At 43.1% G+C, this 20070-nt stretch overlaps 1 protein-coding gene across 1 annotated transcript in view; it reads left to right on the forward strand.

Annotated features, from left to right (window-relative positions):
• Window positions 1-20070, forward strand: part of sbf2 (SET binding factor 2) — a 139775-nt gene that overhangs the window by 68523 nt on the left and 51182 nt on the right. Inside the window, 13 exon segments of the mRNA XM_045210021.1 lie at window positions 5010-5132; window positions 5852-5962; window positions 7476-7581; window positions 12242-12374; window positions 12876-12984; window positions 13413-13526; window positions 14062-14139; window positions 14459-14572; window positions 15477-15605; window positions 15724-15816; window positions 15974-16187; window positions 16378-16487; window positions 17378-17527. Coding sequence (XP_045065956.1) covers window positions 5010-5132; window positions 5852-5962; window positions 7476-7581; window positions 12242-12374; window positions 12876-12984; window positions 13413-13526; window positions 14062-14139; window positions 14459-14572; window positions 15477-15605; window positions 15724-15816; window positions 15974-16187; window positions 16378-16487; window positions 17378-17527 — 1584 coding nt within the window.

The raw sequence follows: 20070 nt of genomic DNA on the forward strand, positions 1-20070 counted from the left end.
TGGGATGTGTCGGACCGCAGAGTGAAGGATTAGCAGCATATGTGGGAACTCCTTCAAGACTGTTGGAAAAGCATTCCAGGTGAAACTGGTTGAGAGAATGCCAAAAGTGTGCAAAGCTGCCGTCAAGGCAAAGGATGGCTACTTTGAAGAATCTCAAATATAAAATATATTTTGATTTGTTTAACACATTTTTGGTTACTATATTATTTCCTTGTGTGTTATTTCATAGTTTTGATGTCTTCAGTATTATTCTACAATGTAGAAAATAGTACAAAATAAAGAAACACCCTTGAATGAGTAGGTGTTCTAAAACTTTTGACCGGTAGTGTAGGTGAACCACGGTATAGTAGATAGTGCCTACTGCCTCGGCATCTCTTGATAAGCATCACAGGGTTATGTCCGTTCATTTCTGTATCATTTCCAGCTTCTCTCTCTCCCTTGATGAATACTTGATTCCGAGCATCCAGAGTGCTGCTTTTTGTTAATTCTTGGGATTTTTTTTGGTTTCTACCTCCTTTTTGTTTTTCATTGTGTTGTAATTGTTTTGTTTTTGTCATGTTTTCTTTCATGGCACATTTTTGTACTATTAGGAATTTGTGTCACGGCATGATGTGTTCCAGAACCCACTATAGTGGAAAAAAAAGCAGCACTCTGGATGAATTGAGATGAAGTGAACGACACTTCACATACTGTAGGGTTTTGGTGTGATGGGAGAACATACCTATCCAATGAGCTGACATCTCATCCCCTCTAGCACTGGCTCTTGGATGTACCCATCCTCACATGAATTCAGTTCTATCTTTTGATGTTTTTTCTTCCACACAAGTTCACAAACCCTTGAAATAAACTGAAGCAATGACCACAATCCTCTCAAGGTTTACCCTGATACATTACACAGAATGCCTGGCTGGATGTATCATTGTGTTTAAGAATATGACTCCTTACAATGGCCTGAAGTGCTGCATTTTGTCCCCTGCCTCTATTAAACACATGACAACCATGGCCATTAGTCATATTCATTCAAGTCAATGACCTTTAGTTCATTGAAATCTGACATTCCTTGAAAGGCCCATTCAATCAGGTGGAATTCTTCTGACCATTAGTCATGTTAATTCGGAAATCTGATCGTATCCTCTTACGTAAATTCCGGTGGAATTCTAACCTTTATTAACTGCATCGTCATGATGACATGTAACATTCTGATGTGACGATTCCGTTTACATGAATGCTCAGACTCAACATCCTAACATGTTGTTGAGTTTAACATTAGTTTACAATGAATGAATCAGACCAATTTACACAAACATCCCTTGTTGTGCCTGGATGCAGAACCACTGATTTTCCATGTGTGTTTCAAACAAAGCCTTGGCCTGAGACAAGGTATGAACCACCACATCCGTTATTAAATAAGCGTCATAACGGCTAGGTTAGCTGCGACTGGGTCTCTCTAGCCTGGCCTGGTCTGTGCCTGGGCTGGAAGGTTACGTAACCGGCCCTGCTGTAGACTAATTCCCCTGTCAGGCGCTGTTTGGTGATGTCCTGCAGCTGTCCTCTCTGGGCCGACTGGACCCTCTCCTCCGTGACCAGACTTATTTATTTTCTGTCCTCCTCACATGCCAGTCGGTCTGCTGAGGGAGAGGAGGTGAAGGCCACCCGTAACTATCAGTGCAGTGTCATCGCAGACATTAGTACAGGATCATTAGAGGTCTTGATTACAGGGCTTAATGTGGCCGGTCACCTCACTGCCTCATCGTCATGGCCCCACCTCTCTGTTTTGGTTTGATTTCTTTCCAGAAACTGTTCCCAGATCCCTTTGTGCACTTGGTAATGGCTCAGATAAGGATAAGAGTTTGGATCACACACACTGGACAGATGAGGGGATGGTTTCTCACTGTGTACAACTGTGTAGGTGACTGTTGCGGTATTTTATGGTTTAGGGACCAGCTTGATACAGTATACCGTCCACTGCAAAAGTTTGCTGTTCTCAATATTCTCCTCAGACTGTCACGTTTACACTGTTAACAAGGTTAGCAAGATGCTAAAGTAGTTTGAGGTAGTGTTGCACGGTATACCGGTACCACGGTAATATCACGGTACCAAAACGTCATAGTACTTAGTGCTCATTTTAGAATACCGTACTACCGTTTCATATGATAATACAACAATTTTCAGTCCTACCGATTTAAATGATACAATTTTTAGAAAGTCCGTTTTGTTTAGAAATTCAGTTGAATTTAAGCAACAGCAACACTAGTCTCTTGTATGTGCAGGTCCAATAATGTCCACTTCACTTTCATGCACATATCACCTGTTGCAGCTGTAATCAGCCAGCCTCATCCCATTCCAGCCATCACTCACCTGCTTCTCTCCTCTCCGTCCGCTCTTCCTGCGCATCTATTCCTCCGTCAGCTTTTTAAATATAATTTAGCTGTGATGTCGAGGGGGGGATGCGGACCCTGATCAGTCTGCTGCTGTTACATTTCTACGTTTGATACATTGGAGCAGCAGCGAGCAAAGTTGTCACACATCAGTGCCAGAGAGTAGAAACAGCTTCACAACAGTCATGTTTGCAGCTTTACAGCAAAGAAAACAGCTTGTCTCTAGCTGAAACGGTTAAAAGAATATGACTCCTATTACCGGAGCTTCCTTTTTTTCCTTCCTGCACGATTTTCGCGCATTTTATATAATTTTACAAACCATATCGCATGCCGTTTTAAACTAATCCCAGGCCGCTAATTATTGTTTTGATAACAACGTTGTTCAGTCATGTTACCTAGCTAGCTAACATCCTGGTAACTTGACAGTACGTTTAGGCTAATTTGATTGGCCCAGGAAGAAAGTTAAAGGGTCTGTTAATCATGAGATGTGCTTCAAAGGTAGGATTCATAATGTCTCTCTTTCTGGTGCTCCTTACATTCTGTTTGGTGCCTAACGTTTTTAAAGTTGGGAGCAGTGTGTACGTGTTTGTGGGAGAGAGAGTGGTGTGTGTGTTTATGAGGGAGACAGAGAGAGTGTGAGGGAAGGGAGGTGTGTGTCTTGTCTGTTAACTGAAGAGTAAAGGTTTCATGCAGTGTTTTCCACTTACTGCCACAATGACATGCAGATCATTATGCATGTTACATTTGACATTTTAGTCATTTAGCAGATGCTCTTATCCAGAGCGACTTACAGTTAGTGAGTGCACACATTTTCATACTGGCCCCCCGTGGGAAACGAACCCACAACCCTGGCGTTGCAAGCGCCATGCTCTACCAACTGAGCTATAGGGGACCTATAGTATATTGGGCCTAGTCCGCAAAGCATTTAACTGAGAAGGGCTAACATGGTTTTCCTAGACCCTTGTAAGCCAGCATACAGCTCTGTTTTTATTAAATTGTTTACGTGTGGGCATTATCATGAGCCTTACCCTGTAATGTTTAAACCAGCGTGGCTTTTTTCTACGTGATTGGATTCAAGAGGCAGAAATGTATTTTCAACGATTATTGAACCAAATCCACAGAATGCTGTAGAAATGTGTTTCCCATCTGATGGGATATTTTGATCCTGTGTTCCCTGCTCGGAGCATGCCAGAGCTCTTGTGGCATGTTTTCATTGTCTGAAGAAATATATGTGATTCTGATAAAGGGTTTAGCCAGGAACGAGCCCTGTGAGGCTGCTATGCTGCTATCTCTGTAAACTGATAGGACTGACGGCTCCTGGTATGGGACAATTGGAACCAGATTGAGACTTGACCACTGAGACTTGACCTCTGTGGAGCACTTTGGGAAGGAGTGGGAGGCATCTTTGGTCAAATCCTTCACCTTAATGACTTAGCCCATATGCTGTTAGTTTAACATGATCACTCAATTGCTATTTATGGTACATTACGCCATGCCCTTTGAACCCAAGTGTCTGGATCTTATTTTAGCTAGGTTTTGAATTATTAATATCCTACAGGTAGGCCTAGGTCTATCTCCAGTGTGGTTACTGCATCAGAGGTGTCAGAGGTCGAGTAGCTTTTGCTTAAAAAAACATAATTGAATTCAGGCTTCAGGGGGTTTATTACAGCTATTTCTATACTGATTACATTTTGTGACTCCGTTTTGTAGGAAATTTATTTTTAAACTACAACCTCTGCCAAATTGAATTTAACATGTTTCAAACCACCATCTCCAGCTCTGAGTTTATAGCCATAGTTTAGAATAACATCTCCAAACCGAAAAATATTATTCCTCGACAACTCAGGGAATCAAAGTAATGACATTGTTGTCTTTAAAATAAATACCCTATTTTGTGAAGAAACAACTCAACAGATGAGAAAGCAGTATGGGTAAATTCCAGACCGGAAGTGGCCTATTCATACTGTATTATTAGAGTTTTCACAACTATTTTAGTAAACCGAGTAATGTGACTTGATGCATAGTTGACTTGATTTCATATACATCTCACTGCTGATTTACGGTTGGCCTTTTTGTCAGTATGTGACACTCCTCTCTTAAGCTCCTGGGTTTCGTTCAAACGGTCTCCATGAAAATAAATGTTTTATGCTCAATTTCTTGGGTTAGTAATCTTTTATGAACCCCATGGTGATTTGAAGAAAATCCTCTTTGCTCTTTCAACTCCTCAACTGTGATGAGTATCTGTTTTAATGGGTACTACATGTTGGAGAGGATGTTTTATAACTCAAAATAAATCTGTATCCCATTGCAGAGGAAACACAGGATTTTGCGTGCACTGTACTCTGTGCCTGCATCATTCAGAACTATTGAGGAGGTTTCCAAAAATAGGCTACAGTATGTGATGTACTATAGAATGTACACACTGTGGTTTGACCTGGAAGTAGATAACACTAGAGCCACCCTCAGCCGAAAAGCTTTCGTTTATTTCCGATCCCACTCAGGCGTTTCTTTTACGCCTGCTATGTTAGGTTACACTAGAGCCATCCAGAGGGTGACCGCACAGGGTCTTTAACTCAACCCCATATCACTGTTGAACTCTCCCATTTGAATAACTTCTGTTTGATGTTTCAGGGAACAAAGACCATCGATGCAGATGAGGACGAGGAAGAGGATGGCTTGATCCAGCCTGCTCAAGTCTTTGCACCCAAAAGTCTCATTCTGGTCTCAAGGCTGGATTATCCTGAAATATTCCGGGTAACTAAAATAGGTTCCTTTCAAAATGTCAGATGACCATTCATAGTGGTCATTTCAGTTTCTGCAGGTGTGTTTGCGATCTATTATTGACCCGGCCAGAAACATACTTGGTCCTATTCATGAGGTTCATGACTGTTCACGTTACTTATCTCTGCCTAATTAGCATTGGAATGATAAACCGTAGTCAATGCACTAATTGCTGCGCTATCGATTGTCTCATGGTAGTCGATAGAATGCATCATGTTGAATCTTGTGTGCATAGAATGAACAAATTGGCTTTATAGAGTGAGTTCTGCATGTACTCAAGGCCAGGATATCCAGCCCATCCCTCACTTAAGAACAGAGTGGGGCTGAGCGGATCTCTCTTGTCCCTAGGCACTCCACTGGACCACTACGGCGTTCAACTTTGGCATTCAAATGTCTCCGACACATATTCCTTTAGCATTTATTTTTAGCTTTGCTTTGCCCAGGCATTTGCCATTGTGCTGTAGGACCCATAAACCACACATCTCAGCTGTACATTAGGAATATTACAGAAAATATATGACAAATTCCCACACACAGTGTCTCTAAAATGTAAATGTAAAAATGTCTAATTGTCCATTTAGGCGCAAAACTGTGATTGTGTGTATGTATCTTGCGATACATCTGTGTGTGTTTGTGTATGTGAGTGTGTTGATTGACCTGGTTGTGTGTCTGTCTCCTCCTGATCTCCCCAGGGCTGCTTGGGCCTGATCTACACGGTGTACATCGACAGCCTGCCGTTCCCCCTGGAGGGGCTGGTTTCCAACCTCTTCACGTGCATGGTTCCTGTGGCTGGCGGCTCCCAGGTAAGCAGGCATTACTAAAGCAAATAATTCCTCAAATACCTCCATCTGAGAGGGCCTGTCTAACCCCCTCTCTGCCCCCCTCTCAACCCCTCTGGCCTGCTCTCCACACACACACGAATCCACCCCAGGGGTCAGTCTGGGTTAATGTTGCTGCTAGACCCACACAAGGTGCTGATTACACACCGATGGCCTAATGCTTATTATAGTTTCAGTCTCCTACAAGTAGAGTGGGAGTGAGGAAGGAAGAAATGTTTTGGCCCATGTGAGAGTCTAGAAAAATGATTTGCGTTTGCTTTCCATTCAATCATGCATTCCTCGTCTAGATGGTGCCATAGATTGCTGTACCGCCACGCGCAGAAATGTCCTTATAATACTATAAGGTGGTCTTGTGATGACTTTACTTAGTGAAGCCAGGGTACAAAAAAAACAGAGAGTAGGGGGCATGTTTTTATATTTTCACTTCTCACTAGGTTATTAAAACCTTTTTTAAAGGTTATTAAAACCCACATCTAAAGCAGTCCTATAACAAAACCCCTACGCTGGTCTGTAGCCCCTTAAAGTCTAGACAATGGTGATCAATGTGGCTTTAAAAAAATTGACAATATTTCATCTGTGTTTGTAAAGGGGAAGGAATGTGGCCCATGATGAAGTTCACATTCAGAACCTTGGGGTAATTTAGTGTTTTCTATGTAATTTACCAACACATGTCAGTGTTCCTCCTCAAACGATCGCCAAGTGCTTTAGGCTGTAGTGACACAACAAGAGTTAGAAACCTCAGGAGTGGAACTAACTCATCCTTCAACAGACTGTCAAACATGAAGGAATGTCATGAATCAGGGGACAGAGAGTTGTTCTCTAGCTGGTTCAAACTCAGTTGAAAATAACAGAAAGGCTATGCTCCCAATTACTACCTTTATTGACAAAATTTCGATCCACAAGGATCTTCGTCAGGTCAAAAGCCAAACTCCATTGAACCACTGTCTGTACCTCTGTCATGTTCAACATTGGTTTAACTGAATTAGACGCAGTGATTGTGTTCACGTCAACACACACCGATTCAACTGTACGCTTACTTCTGGACCCTCAGCCACACTGAATATAGGGACGGACATGGTTAACATGCAATTGAGGTTTCTCCCATTGCAGCCGGACTGATTCAAAAGGCTAATTCAGTCATGCAGCTGCGATGTCCATCTGGTTCAACAACACGTGTTTTATTCATTTTCTGGGAGATCGTCAAAAAAACACTCACACAGTGGATCCCTTAACTGCCATTGTACTGTCATTTCTCCCTTGCCTATATGACCTTTGGCCTTGTACGGAGGTACAGTCTTGTTCAGTTTCCTAATGATATATACAGTACCATGACAACAGAGGCATGATGTCTGTTAAAAGCATTTTCCATCTCTGAAACTGTTGTACGGTCTTGTCTAGTTCTAAGATAGATCCATCCAATGGTTTTGGATATAACCTATAACTTTTCACTTTTGTGTTTTTTGTGATTTTCCCACAGAAACTGTTTTCCCTGGGAGCTGGCGACCGACAGCTAATCCAAACCCCTCTGAATGACAACCTGCCTGTTACATGCAAGAGTGTGGCCATGCTCTTCCAGCAGCTTGGTATGTCACTGGGCTTCTGCTTCCTCATTACTACACTACAGTACAACCAGTCAATCCCAAACTCAATGAACTCGACTCCACTTTATGGCACCATCATGTTCCCTCCGTTATTTAAAGTCTGGTCTGCATCGGGTCTACTTAGCTGCAGTACAGTTAGCCCTAATGCTGCTCTGCCTGTTGGTCACATACAGGCACAGTATACACAACTCCCATTGTAATTTAGCTTGTGCTTCCTGGCGACATGCTTACGCGGGCGGCTCAAATAACCTGACAGCTGAATACTAACTGTAGTGCCAGAAATTAATCATATTGTTTGCATCATTTTCATAGTTTTTTTTTGTAAGTAGCTTAGTTGTATGACAGGTTATCCGGTCTTGATCCTTGATGGTATTAAACATTTTTAGGTTCAACTCCAACATTAAGAGGTTTAGAGCTACTACGCGGATGATCACATGGTTATGAATAAAGCATCTGTCCAAATCACAATTTTAAACTCTCAAATTGAATAGCCACTAAGCAGTTGGATTAATGCTGTAGAAATGAACAGTGAAGACAGTGCTTACTAAGAAGACAGTGAATGTTCCTGAGTGGCCGAGTTACAGTTTTGACTTAAATCTGCTTGAAAGTTGATGGCAAGACCTGAAAATGGTTGTCTAGCAATGATCAACAACCAATTTGACATAGCTAGAAGAATTTTGAAAAGAATAATGGGCAAATGTTGCACAATCCAGGTGTGGAAAGCTCTTAGACACTTACCCAGAAAGACTCAGTTGTAATCGCTGCCAAAGGTGACTGAGTGGTGTGAAAACATATGTAAATGAGATACTTCTGTTTTATTTTTCATAAATTTTAACATTTGTAAAAAAATATAAAAAAAGAAATAAATAAAGAATCTTCCACTTTGACATTACAGAGCATTTTGTGGAGCTCGTTGACAAACAATTATAATTAAATAAATTTTAATCCCACTTTGTAACAACAATGTGGAAAAAGTCAAGGGGTGTGAATATTTTTCTCAAGGCACTGTATGTATACTCCTTTACTAGGATGTACGTAGTCTGTTTTGCATTCTTGTACACAGGACGTTGCTTTGCTGTGGTTTGGTGGCTTCACATTACCATACATTGTCCAAAATTCCTGCTCACTTCATTTGTGCGTACACTGGTCTCAAGTATGTGGTTTTATCAGGGTCCTTAATACACTCAAATCACCGCAGCAGTCAAGTCTACATTCCATGGGCCGATGTTGGGGGCGAGTTAGTAAATAAGTGAAATCCAATCAAATGTTTCTGATGCTTTCTTTTATTTGTAATGGAAAATAGGCCCTCATTTAGTGTGATTAGAAGAATGTGTTACAAAACGAAATGGATTATGTTTCTTGTAAGCATTAGGCCCTGAACCCCTTGAGGAATTCAATAATAGTTTGCATGCTCCTTTGTGTTTATTTGGACAGCGAGCAGTGGACGTGCACACGGGGGGGTACTTTACCGATACACAAATGATCAGGGTCATGTGTTTGTAGCCAATCTGGATACACACAGAGATGGAGGAAGAGAAATGGCCTGTACCTTGACATTATCCTCAGCCATGGTTTGTGTCAGTCCTCACCAACTTTGTTTTTGTTACCAAATACTGCACGTTATCCAGGGAACAGTCCACAAAGCTAATAAAACGGACCCGATTCATATGTCTCTCTCTAAATTGTACATTCCAAAGTGTAGAATTTACCCGGAGCTTGATAGAGGATAGGTCTAAACTCCTCTGGTCTAGACAGCTGTTTTTGGAGTCACAGGAGGAGATGGGGCTTGTTACTGTGCAGCTCAGTCCAACCATCAGGAGGAATGTCTCTGTGTGTTGTGATGTGTCCAGTCCTCCCTAAGCTGGATCTGAAGATGGCCCCTGGCCCTGACAGATGATGATAGGCAGACAGAGAGGGCTGGGCTCCTCACACCACTGCTGTTTGCTTACAGTACCCTTGAACAGGACTGCCTGTAACTCTTAAGAGATGCTCTCTTTCATGTCCTTGGGCTACAGGTGATGTGACTGATGTCCTGTAAGAACTGATCAGTACTGCATGATATCATATGGAGGATAGGCATTCCAACAGCTCCAGAAGCGATCAGATCATGCGTCTCGTGTAAACGAAGCCCTTGCATCTCCCATCCATCACTGCTGTTATACAATGCAAGCTGAGAGTATGTTCTGAGTGCAGAATCAGTGTTTCCCATATATTAATTTAGCAGGGGCGGGCCGCTGCTGCTAATTTGTTGCCACCACGTTAAAAAAAAAAATCTCTGCCGAGACGCACTTTTAAGGTCAGAGTGACAAGTTACAACGTTTATTTGTACCAAGTAGCATTGGATGCATTTAGTCTTTTGAGGTTTTGCAATTAAGTAAATACAGATTGCAACCCCATGCTTCAGGCTATTTATTTAAAGGGGTAGTGCAGTTGAAAACGTAATTATCCTTTAAAAAAATATATCCACACTATGAGGTCGAAATAACACTCTGAAATGGTGAAAATGATGATAATGGCCTTTTGTGTAAGAGCTGTTTGGGGGAAAATGTCCTGGATTTCAGCATGTTCAGGTGGGATGGAACTTTTGGCCTACATGATTACGTCACAGTGTGGTCTGATTATAATAGACCAATGACTGTTCATCTAGGTAAGGGGGTAGGATCTAGACCATCAGGGCTGTGTATGTTAATACAGTATCTTCAAATTTGTTTCCTAACGTCCACACGATCAGACTGAGCATTTCAAGGGCCAAAGGAGACTCATGCGGTGATGATTTTAAAATACAATTACAAAGACTGCATGAGGGCGTTAAAGCCACTATGCTGCATTAGTTGAGCAGGTTATTTTCATCAATGTTTTTTGTAGAATGTCCTTTCAAAAAGTCAAGTCAAGTGACCTTCTCACATTCATTCTACCTTTGCCACCGCTGCTGAAAAAAATTGTAGGGGAAATACTGCAAGTGTTTGAGTATCGTGACAATGCAACCGCTGCACAGCCCAAGGTCGGATCATATGTCAGAACATGTTCTCTCATTACTTGTATTCCATGAATCAGCAACAGATTTGCTCTCCATGTTGGCTGGGCTGTGTCCTCTTCCACCTCTGGTTGGAGGGTCTATTTAAAGCCATGTGTTTGTGTAACATTATTTAGGGTCGGAAATGTGTTGCTGTTTCCAATAGATATGTAAACACCTGAAGGACACTAAACGAGCCAGGCAGCTTACCTCAGGACGCCATTATGAAACCTAATCGACTGCCAAGCGCAAAAATGCCAGATTAATCACCTCAGACCTATGCACTTCCACAGAGGAAGTCATGTTGAGGTGACAGAGAATGAGCCAAGTGACCAGCCTGTGTCGCTTTGAGAGATCCAGGTATTCAGTCAACAACGGAACAGACAATGTCTATGTTCATGTTCCGGTTCCTGTTTATCATCAGGGCCTATCTGAGCTGGAGGCAGACACAGAATCAGTGACCTCAGTTTGTTAGGGACTGCGGATATGTCTGCCACTGTTCTGTTGTCTTAATCTCTGTAATGTGTGATGGATGGGTCTACCACTAGGTTGATAGGAAACAATAACAGGAACTGTAAACTTGAGAATTTGTCTTGACTGTCATATTGGTATTTGACTGATTATTTATATAGTCTCATAGCGTGTCATTTTCTCTGGCTATTTTTGAGATTGTATTTTCCTTATCATTAATGATATACACTGAGTGTACAAAACATTAGGAACACCCTTTTGCCCTCAGAACAGCCTCAATTCGTCGGTGCATGGACTCCACAAGGTGTCGAAAGCGCTCCAAAGGGATGCTGGCCCATGTTGACTCCAATGTTTCGTGTCAAGTTGGCTGGATGTCCTTTTGGGTGGTGGACCATTCTTGATACACACAGGAAACTGTTGAGTGTGGAAAAACCCAGCAGCATTGCAGTTCTTAACACACTCAAACAGGTGCACCTGGCTCCTACTACCATACGCCATTCAAAGGCACTTAAATCTTTTGTCTTTCCCATTCATCCTCTGAATGGCACACATACACAATCTATGTCTCAAGCCTTAAAAATCCTCATTTAACCTGTCTCTTCCCCTTCATCTACACAGATTGAAGTGGTTTTAACAAGTGACATCAATAAGGAGTCATAGCTTTCACCTGGATTCACCTGGTCAGTCTGTCATGGAAAGAGCAGATGCTCCTAGTGTTTTGTACACTCAGTGTATAATGTACACTGTACTGTTTGGTAGCTGAAATTGCATTGTTTTTCCACCTGTTATCCCTGTGGGCAAAGAATAACATTGTTTTCTCAGCTATTTGTTCGTGATTAGTCAGAATGTAATAGTGTATAATATACTGTCAGTAAAGGGAGGGAGAGGTTTTCAAAATGTTGTGATACATGTACTTTGGTTTTCATACAGTATGTCTCTGCAAAACAGATCTTTCCTCCCAATTATTTCAACAAACAGCTAGTCACATAGAATATGTGGTGTTATCAATCATTCTATCACCTCAAATAAATATAATTTACTCAATGTTGTTTGCTCAGCTTAGAAATAAAATCCACCCCCAACAGTATGTTTTTGTTTTATCTATTGTCCAACCGAATACCTCATTAATTACACATTCTCTCTACTTTCTTCTGCTAGGAATCCAGAATGTTCTGAGTCTTTTCTGTGCGGTTCTGACCGAACACAAGGTTTTGTTCCATTCCACGAGTTACCAGAGACTAGGGGAGGCATCGCGTGCTCTGGAGGCCCTCATGTTCCCCCTCAAATACAGGTACGTGATTGGTCCATTGTTCTCCACATTCCCCCATCAGTCTCCATTACACCTCGGCTATTGACATGACTTGTCTTGCACCAAGTGTGACTTGAATGATAATGTTTCTTTTTAATGTTTCTTATTATCGTTATTTGTTTCTTTCTCAGTAAAATTCTTTCACTTAGGCTGGCTTTGATTATGAGTCCATTGAAAGTTCTAACATTTTAAGATGTTCGTGTCAATTGCGTTGCCAACTGACTTTCTGTGACAAAACAAAACAACATTCCAAAATGGTCTTGGTTATCTTTTCTCATATGTCTTTAAGATGAATACACTTACTGTAAATCGCTCTGGATTAGAGCGTCTGCTAAATGACTCAAATGTAAATGTACTTGAAAGATTATTCTCTGGTTTACTGAACACCAAAATGGTCACTTTGAGCACAACAGTTTGATGTAGAATTTGACCTGGCAATTGTTGTGTGTGTTTACTCACTGTCGTCTCCTGTTTGAAACTCAGTTACCCATACATCCCCATCCTGCCGTCACGGCTGCTAGAGGTGCTGAGCTCACCCACCCCCTTCATCATCGGGGTCCACTCCATGTTCCAGAGCGAGATCCAAGAATTGGTGAGTGATCTTTAGCACCTTCTCCAGACGTTAACTGCCTCTGACCCTGACTCAACATGGACAGGACACCAGGGATAACAACATACCTTTATTTAAGCTGATTCCTTGAAAGCTTGCCCAATGTAACCAGTTGCCTATGAATCATGTAGCCTTATTATATATTTCAGTCATTGTACATTAAGGGAATGTTATGCTGAGCTGACATTCCTTACGCTGGGAAGTGTAGATTGATGCGGCCTCCTGAGTCCCTTAGTCTCAGGGAGTTGTGAATCATCCACTGTGTTGGCCAAGAGCCTGTTTTAGCCGGTTTCGGCCTTAGTTTCTCTTATATGCTCTGTCATAGTAATGTAGAATGTGCTCTACAGCTAAACTAGGAATCTAACTAATTTGAAAGGATTGTTTAGTGGTGTGTATTGTCTGTCTTACAGTTGGACGTTATCATAGCTGATCTGGATGGAGGAACCATAAAGATTCCAGAGTGCATCCACCTGTCCCAGCTCCCTGAACCACTGTTACACACTACACAGTCTGCCCTGTCTCTGGTACGTACCTGTTACACCACACAGACTGCCATGTCTATGGTAGGTACCTGTTACACCACACAGACTGCCCCGTCTCTGGTACGTACCTGTTACACCACACAGACTGCCATGTCTATGGTAGGTACCTGTTACACCACACAGACTGCCCCGTCTCTGGTACGTACCTGTTACACCACACAGACTGCCCCGTCTCTGGTACGTACCTGTTACACCACACAGACTGCCCGGTCTCTGGTAGGTACCTGTTACACCACACAGACTGCCCTGTCTCTGGTAGGTACCCAGCATACACCACAGCCTCTGTCTGTAAAGGCTGAATGCTCACCCTTGGAAGTCACAGATGCCAATTAGACATTTCACATTAGATCATAATGAGAATGTGGTTTGTTGCAAACAGCTGTATAATTGTATGTCCTTATGTAACTAGTGTAGTTATTGTAATGGATATTTGTTTATGTAATCTGAACAATAAAAGTGTACTGAGGAACGAACAAAATAGTAAGTCAAGACTAAGAGGCATTTGTATTATTTTCAGGTTTTGCATCCTGATCTGGAGATAGCTGACAATGCCTTCCTACCCCCTCGCACAGCCCCCTCCAATCTCAAACTGTTGGTAAGGCACCATCATTCCAGTAAACACAGTGTCTTCACCCTTAACCCCTGGCCATGTCTCAATGTAATAAATGGAGTCTCTTCCCAGAACATCATGTGTTTGTGATATGAGGGGGACACCACTGCTCTGAGATATCTCCTATAGCACACTTGTCTCTTGTCCGACCTATGAATAGCACAAGAATGTGAACTTTAGTGGGGGTTTCGATTTCTTCAGACGGTAGAATAATCATGTTAAGATGTGAACTTGACTGAATAAACAAGGTGGTATTCATGGCATGTTTGTGAGGTGACTCTCCCCTCTCTCCCTTGTGTTTCAGGATAAGGAGGTGAGAGCCGTGTTCCTCAGGCTGTTTGCACAACTCTTCCAGGGCTACAGGTCCTGCCTGCAGCTTATCCGCATCCATTCCGAACCTGTTATCCACTTTCACAAGGTGAGATCAATGCACTTCCGTTCAACTCAATCTGGGTGGGTCAAAAATTCTATTGCCAATTGAAGCCATGATGATGACACACTTTTGTCACCCATGCTTTGTAATCCAGGAAAATATCTCATTTCACTGATCACTGCAATGTAGATGGTTACCTTTCTTTTTCAATTTGTTTGTCCCCATTAACATTTAATAGGTGGAGTGCTATCAATTAATGTGCTGTAACAAAGGCCCTGCAGGCTGAAGTTTATCCCTTGTTCTCACAACCTGTAAAATAATGTTTGGAGAGAAACCAAGAACAAGAGGATAATCTCTTATCCTGTCTTGTCCTGTCTGATAAAGCTGTTTGGAGGTGTTTTGTTTTAGTGTGTGTTTTTTTGATGCGCTTTAGTGACTGACTGTATGACTCTTCACCATGCTATCTGCTTGTTTGTGTTATGTGCTGTCAGCCTTGGCCAATGGCCTCGCGATGAGCCATATGAAATGTATCAAATCAAAAATAGCAAAAATAGCTGGGTTTGTATTTGTTTGTGTCTGCGGCGTCTCCGTGGTAACCTCCCAGCACGTCCCTCTCAAAGTACCCCACATGGCTCGGATTATGGGCCAGGAATTCTACAGAAGCTCACCACTTTTTTACGGAGAAGCGTAGACTAGGGAGACAAGAAAAACTGCCCCCATTTCTATCTCTGTCACCCACTAGCACGAAGCACAAGCCTAATTCAGCAGATAAAGCTTGCTTTTCTTTGCATATAGTCAACTTCAGTCATTTGTTTCACTTTTGTGACTGGGTTCATTGTGAAAAGGGAAGAGAAGCTACTCCGATAAGGAAAGTAAAGCTGTTACAGTCCTAAACCTACATCTTTATGTACCTACCATGTATTTAACCTTTGACCCTGTCCCCCTACAGACTGCCTTCCTGGGCCAGAGAGGCCTGATCGAGAACGACTTCTTGACCAAGGTTCTGGATGGCATGGCCTTCGCTGGCTTCGTGTCCGAGAGGGGTCCGCCTTACAGAGCCTGTGATCTCTTTGATGAGGTACTGTCCAGCATGGCTACTGTAACCAGACTCATTACACTGTTGTGTATGAAACTGGGCTTGTCGAGAGATTTTATCGTTTGGGAACAGCTTGACTGACTTATTGTTGGTTCTGTAGCTGGTGGCCTTTGACATGGAGCGCTTTAAGGAGGCCAGCCCTGCCAAGCTGCAGAAGCACATGAGGGAACTCTCTGAACAGCTGCACAAAAACGTGAGTTAACATCACTCAGCCGCTGGGCCTGTATAGTATAGTGTTCATATTAGGCACTTTCTGTACTCTTTAGTGTTATAGCATGTCCTATGGCCGTCACAGATGTTGATGGTGTTGTGCGTGTCTGTATATTTTATTATTGAATGGTCCATTACAGGAGAATCCCAACCCCCACATGGCGTTCCAGAAAGTGCCTCGGCCCACAGAGGGCTCCCACCTGCGGGTGCACGTGGTGCCCTTCCCCCTGCTGGATGATGAGAAGGTGGAGGGGCTGCTGGCGGAGGGCCTGGCCAAGCATCCCAGTGCCCCTGCCATCACTAACACCACCCGCGCAGAGAGGAAGTGTGTGGTGCCCGCCGGCCCCCCCATGGGTACGTGAGACACAAACATCAGCTCTACTCCATGCCTGCTCCTGTGTGAGACTAATGGCTTGGCAGGAGTCTATAATGTGTTAATAGCTGTTAGTAATTAGTTGCTGAGTATTGAATGGTGTTTGTTCTAGTGTTGCTAGTATTTCTACCACTCTTCTATTCCTAACGCCCTCATCTCTCATCTGTGCAGTGTCCATCATGGGGAATATGGGCTCAGTGTTCAACAGCGCTCGCAGGCTGGAGGTGGTGAGGAGCTGCATCGCCTTCATCTTCCACAACAAGACCCAGGAGACAGAGAAGGTGACGCTCCCTAATCCCTGTCTCTCAGCACAGTGTAATCAGCCACGTCTGTAATGGCCCAGACATCCATCCCTCCGATTACAGCAGGCAGGCAACCGTGTGTGTCTGTCTGGAGTTAGCACTCTCAACATCATCAGGCTAATTATACCTCCCAGCTGGGAGAAATGACCACACTGGAGACAGATAATCAAACACTTAGACTAACCTCATAATCTCCTCGTTATCAGCAGAAATAACCCTATTGTTTTAACACCGAGGTTAATGGCATAGCTGTTTTGCTTTCTGGTTTCCCGTAAAGCATTTACACATAAATGATGCTCTTTGATTTCCCGGCACCGTGGCACCCCCTATAGGAGAGCCTATAGGAACATTGATGGGGTGTCCCATATGTACTGCATGAAATGGGACGGGAGCCAGTTCCTTTATGCCTGCACCACTGGCTGTAATAAGCAGGTTATATAAGGCAGACGTGCATCCCTGTGTCGGTAGAGGAACACCGGGTACTCCAGCTATAGCCCCCCCCCCCGAGCCTATAAACCCTTCACCTCAATATACATTATACAGCCAATTACCCAGACGCATGGCCATCGCATCTTTCCTCTTAGTTTGACATTAGGATAAAATGTGTCGGATTAATATTTCCCAGAGGTCAACAATTCACTGTCTGGACTGGTAATATTGTAGCTGATATTGTACCTGTTCCTGAGCTCCTGCAGCGCTACTAGCTTGGAACTGCTTGGTTCTACAATTCAGGGACGTAACGTTCTGAGAAGTTAAGAAATCAATTCCGCAGATTATTATCCCCACTGTTTTTGTTCATGTATGTTGTGGTGTGCCTTATGGTATTTGTGTTAAAGACAGGCTCTGTGTCTGCTGTGCTGTGTTCCCAGACCCTGCCGGCTGCGCTGCGTGCTCTGAAAGGCAAGGCGGCTCGCCAGTGTCTGACTGAGGAGCTCAGTCTGCATGTCCAGCAGAACCGGGCCATACTGGACCACCAACAGTTTGACTACGTCATCCGCATGATGAACTGTGCCCTCCAGGTGGGTCAAAGCTCTGCCAGTCTGCCCCTGTTATACCTAAGTGATGTGACTCTTTCAGAACAATCCAACTGGCTCTGTTATTAAAGGTCAGTGTACGGTATGTCCCTCCACGAGGTAGTTAACATCCCTCCTAAAAGCCTCTGAATGTCAACGTACTCCTTTTACAAAGGATGGAGCACTGTTTTCTAATAGCTAATGTACAGTAAGTATGCAGATGTCAGTGGCAGCCTTTTTTCTTGGGTGTTCCCTAGCGTTCTCACAGAGGCATTAACAGGTAAACCACAATATATTTGAGGAGCAGGAAGCAGTAGTTTGTTTCCAGGCTCTACCCTTTAAAACAATCCCACTCTGGATGCGATGGCGTGTTTTCATAGGCTTTAACTGGTTCTAATTTAGTGCGTCTGAAGTTGTCTATAATGGAAACAGTACGAGACGGAGAGAGCGTGCCGGCTGATCAAGCGCTAAGCAGACAGCTCTGGCAGGGTAATGTGATGTAGAGCTATGCCTGCTCCACCACTCAGTGGTGGAAAAAGGACCCAATTGTCATAAAGATACGTTAATAGAAAATGACTCAAGGAAAAATGAAAGTCACCCAGTAAAATACTACTTGAGTAAAAGTCTAAAAGTATTTGGTTTTAAATATACTTAAGTGTCAAAAGTAAATGTAATTGATAAAATGTACTTAAGTATCAAAAGTAAAAGTATAAATCATTTCAAATTCCTTATTGTAAGCAAACCAGACGGCACCATTTTCTTTTTAATTTATTTACGGATAGCCAGGCACGCTCAAAACTCAGACATTATTGACAAACAAAGCATTTGTATTTAGTGAGTCCGCCAGATCAGAGGCAGTAGATGACCAGGGATGTTCTCTTGATAAGTGCGTGAATTGGACCATTTCCCTGTCCTGCTATGCATTCAAAACCATTACCCAGACGCATGGCCATCGCATCTTTCCTCTTAGTTTGACATTAGTATAAAATGTGTCGTATTAATATTTCCCAGAGGTCAACAATTCACTGTCTGGACTGGTAATATTGTAGCTGATATTGTACATGTTCCTGAGCTCCTGCAGCGCTACTAGCTTGGAACTGCTTGGTTCTACAATTCAGGGACGTAACGTTCTGAGAAGTTAAATCAATTCGCAGATTATTATCCCCACTGTTTTTGTTCATGTATGTTGTGGTGTGCCTTATGGTATTTGTGTTAAAAACAGGCTCTGTGTCAGGCTAAGTACGTGAATTGGACCATTTCCCGTGTCCTGCTATGCATTCAAAATGTAACGAGTACTTTTGGGTGTCAGGGAAAATGCATGGAGTAAAAAGTACATTATTTTCTTTAGGAATGTAGTGAGGTAAAAGTAAAAGTTGTCAAAAATAAAAAATAGTAAAGTACAGATACCCAAAACTACTTAAGTAGTACTGTAAGTAGGTATTTTTACTTAAGTACTTTACACAACTGCCACCACTCAGATAGCTTCCTAGGGTACACAGGCCTCTGGCAACAACACATGCTGCTACTGCACCATACATACTCTCACTGCCCTTCTCCCTTATCTTAGTCATGCTTGGCTGCAGGCGGAAGAATGGCCAAATCATACATTTTCCCAGTGAATTATGCTCAAGTTAGTCTTCATTTACAATAGTTTGACAGGCTGTCAAGAGTAAGTGCTCACTGCACCCCACATATCTAGTAAAAGGTTGGTGTTTGATGTACCTGGGTACTATTGGGTTTTTGTCCTATCGCTTCGGTTATTAGTCAACGCGATTAGTCGCAGGGATGGGCAACTCCAGTCCTCAGGGGCCTGATTGGTGTCACACTTTTGCCCCAGCTAGCACACCTGATACCAATAATCAACTACTCATGCTCTTCAGTTTAGAATGCAATTAGTTGAATCAGCTGTGTTTGCTAGGGATGGGGGGAAAGTGTGCCACCAATCAGGCCCCTGAGGACTTGAGTTGCCCACCCCTGGTTAGTGGTTTATTCTGTTCTCCCTCTGCTGCACACGCCCCATAAATGTTTCACTCTGCCGTCAATCAGGTGGGAGAGGAGGGCTCTGAGAGGAGGGCCGGAGCTCAGAGCTGAGGCCTCAGTGGTAGTTCCTCATGTTTTACAGCCTCACATGGCCATTGTCACAGGGGATTTAATGATTCGGAGCAGTGTTCACAGAGAGCGACTTTTATGGAGTGGCTCTGGATTCCACGCATTCTTCTGGCCAAATGATCAAGGCCGGCAAGCCAATTAATCTCACCATCTGCCTTTAGCCTGGGTGTGTAGAGGTCACTGGACGTGTCACTGGCCTCCCCACTTGTAAAATAGGTCAAGAGCCAGCCAGCCAACCAGTGAGAGAATTCTGGTTTGAATGGTGGATGTGTAGTTTATACATGAGAGGTATATATGCTCTCCCTTCCTGTGCTCCTGTCGGCAACGCAGGTTCTCTAGGACCTGTGCCATACCATCTGGTTTCAGTTGCCCCCTGCATGCATAGGTAACCCCATGTCTTCAGTATCTGAGTCCAGGTCCCACTCAGTCCAAGCCAAGGC

The sequence above is a fragment of the Coregonus clupeaformis genome, chromosome 32, assembly GCF_020615455.1.
Source record: "Coregonus clupeaformis isolate EN_2021a chromosome 32, ASM2061545v1, whole genome shotgun sequence".
NCBI lineage: Eukaryota > Metazoa > Chordata > Actinopteri > Salmoniformes > Salmonidae > Coregonus > Coregonus clupeaformis.